The 2,500-nt window shown below is 43.4% G+C and overlaps 1 protein-coding gene across 1 annotated transcript in view; it reads left to right on the forward strand.

Annotated features, from left to right (window-relative positions):
- Window positions 1–2,500, forward strand: part of LOC122264028 (uncharacterized) — a gene marked incomplete at its 3' end in the record, with an annotated part of 21,409 nt that overhangs the window by 14,772 nt on the left and 4,137 nt on the right. Inside the window, 2 exon segments of the mRNA XM_086531334.1 lie at window positions 620–738; window positions 1,216–1,375. Coding sequence (XP_086387460.1) covers window positions 620–738; window positions 1,216–1,375 — 279 coding nt within the window.

The following is a 2,500-nucleotide window of genomic DNA, read 5'->3' on the forward strand; positions in this document are numbered from 1 at the left end:
TTATTTAATACAAGACTTTAGGTATCACCAAACTACTGATAATCAATGAATATATATAGTGAATTATAACGTGAGCACATAATATTGCAGTCAGTTCGCTATCAACTCTTTTAAGAGTTTGCCATATAAGAGAGTGATATGGCAAACTGGTGAATTCAGTCTGCTCTCTTAAAAACAAACAAGCAAACAATGTCAAGAATTTATTTACCTTAATTCGGCAGTAATAAAAAAACAAAAAAACTTGAAGATGTTAAAATTAAAGAAATTACACCTGCATGTACATCCAATTGTTGCATTCCTTTGCCATAATTTCTGTTACACCCTCTCTACCCCTAGATCTTCTCTTCTCTGTTACTTCACTCTGTTTTTTTCTCTGTTACACATACTATTGCTATATGTTGCACCTACTATTGCTATCTGTTGCATTGCTCTGTTACATTCCTGTTATATTTGTTACTGCCCTCTGTTGCACCTCTCTGTTACATCTCTGTTTCGCCTTCTGCTACACCTTCTGTTACTACCCCCTGTTGCAGTCCTCCTTCTTTCCCATTCTCTGTTCCACCTTCTGTTCTATTCCGCCTTCTGTTACGCCCTCTCATGTTCCTCACATCCCCTTCAGGAACCGTGGTGGACTGCGGCGTGTTCTCTCCTGCTGGCGCCTTCGTGGAGATCTTTGAGGAGGAGGGCGTGGCCGTCACGAGCGAGGAGGCGCGGGGACCAATGGGCATGCACAAGAGGGTATGGGGCATCTTCTCTTGTCTGTGTCTGGAGCTATGCTCACCTTTTTTTCAATTGCTATGGGGGGGGGGGGGGGGTGGGGGGGGGGGGAGGGGAGTTTTCCCTCCCCCCCCCCACTCTCTCCTCTCTATCTCTCTCTCCTCTCTCCTCCTCTCTCCACTCTCTCTCTCTCTCATCCTCTCTTCTCTCTTCCCCTCTCTCTCTCTTCTCGCCTCCTCCTCTTCTCTCTCCCTACTCTCCTCTCTTCTCCTTCCCCCCTCCATCTCACTTCTCTCTCTCTCCTACTCTCACTCTCTCTCATCTTCACACTCTCTCTCTCTCTCTCTCTCTCTTTCTCTCTCTATTTCTCTTTTCTTTTTTTCTCTTTCTCTTTCTCTCTCTCTTTCTCTTTCTTTTTCTCTTTCTCTTTCTCTTTCTCTTTTTCTTTCTCCCTCCCACCCTCACTCCTTCCGTCACTCACTCCCTCTCCTCCACCAGGCTCACATCTGCAAAATGCTCGACATGGAAGGCGTGAGGGCCCGGTGGTTGGAAGCCAAAGCCGGTGCCGCGCCCACCGAATCGGACGTCGACCGCATGTACGCCAAATTCGTACCGAAGAACATCGCGGCGCTGGAAAAGTTCTCGAAGGTGATTGATGGTGAGTGTGAGTAAAAGCGAGATGAGGATGAGGAAAGGATGAGAAGAGAGAGAGAAATGTGTATTGGGTGGGACGGAAGAAGGGAGAGAGTGGGAAAGTGGGGATTTTTTTTGGAAGTGGAGAAGGAGGAAAAAGAGGACGAGGAGTTACGTGATGGTGAGATGGTATATATGAAAATGATGATGATGATGATGATGATAATGATAATGATGATAAAATAGAAAGAAGAAGATGATGATCTTGATGATGATGAAATAGAGGAAAAAGAAAGAGAAGAAGAATATCAGTAAAGGTGATATGAAGTTAATACTTCGGCTCAAGACCCCCTGAGCATGAAATTAACCAGTAGCAGTGCATGAACAGCAACTCACTAACTTTTGTGCACCTGTGTTTCATCACAGAAGGAAACGTACCTACAACTTTTTTATCGTTTGGAAAGGCTCATAGTGACAGCTGGATTGCGTAATACATCAATTGAAAGCTTATTTTATACAAAAGTTATTTTATATATTGGATTGAATTAGATGTATTAGAATTTTTATACAATAGGGTGTCCACAATTTACTGAACGCGAATCACAATAATTCATAAATTTTACTTATATTTAAGGATTTAGTAAGATGACAATGATCAATTACTCACATTTCAATATTCACGTTGATTTTCACCTGTTTATGAATCTTCATTATCATGATCTTCAGCTGGATCTAAACGAATTAATAACCTGTTAATTAATCCTGCTAACTGTAGATGATGATGCAACCCACGGTCGGAGTCGATCCTGCGTGCATGCGTCTACACACCTAACCCGTCTGCCGACACCTTCGCGGAGGGGGCGATAGAATAGAGAATAAGGTTCGTTATCCCCCCACCCTCCTCCGAGATGGTGTCGTCAGATGGGTTACTATTCACGACGTCCGTCTGTTTTGTACACCCGTGATGCGAGGTGTATAGACACATGCGCACAGGATCGTCTCCGACTGTGAGTTATATCAACATCTTGTCAAAGCTTTCCTTTAAGGTGTGTATTTTCTACTGTCGGCGGGGCTATTAAATAGATCATTAATTCGTTTAGGTCCAGCTGACGATCATGATTATGAGAATTCGTAAATAGGAGGAAATCAA

This window comes from Penaeus japonicus, unplaced genomic scaffold (genome assembly GCF_977035675.1).
Source record: "Penaeus japonicus unplaced genomic scaffold, GWHDUDI00000001_assembly GWHDUDI00000035, whole genome shotgun sequence".
In the NCBI taxonomy this organism is placed as follows: Eukaryota; Metazoa; Arthropoda; class Malacostraca; order Decapoda; family Penaeidae; genus Penaeus; species Penaeus japonicus.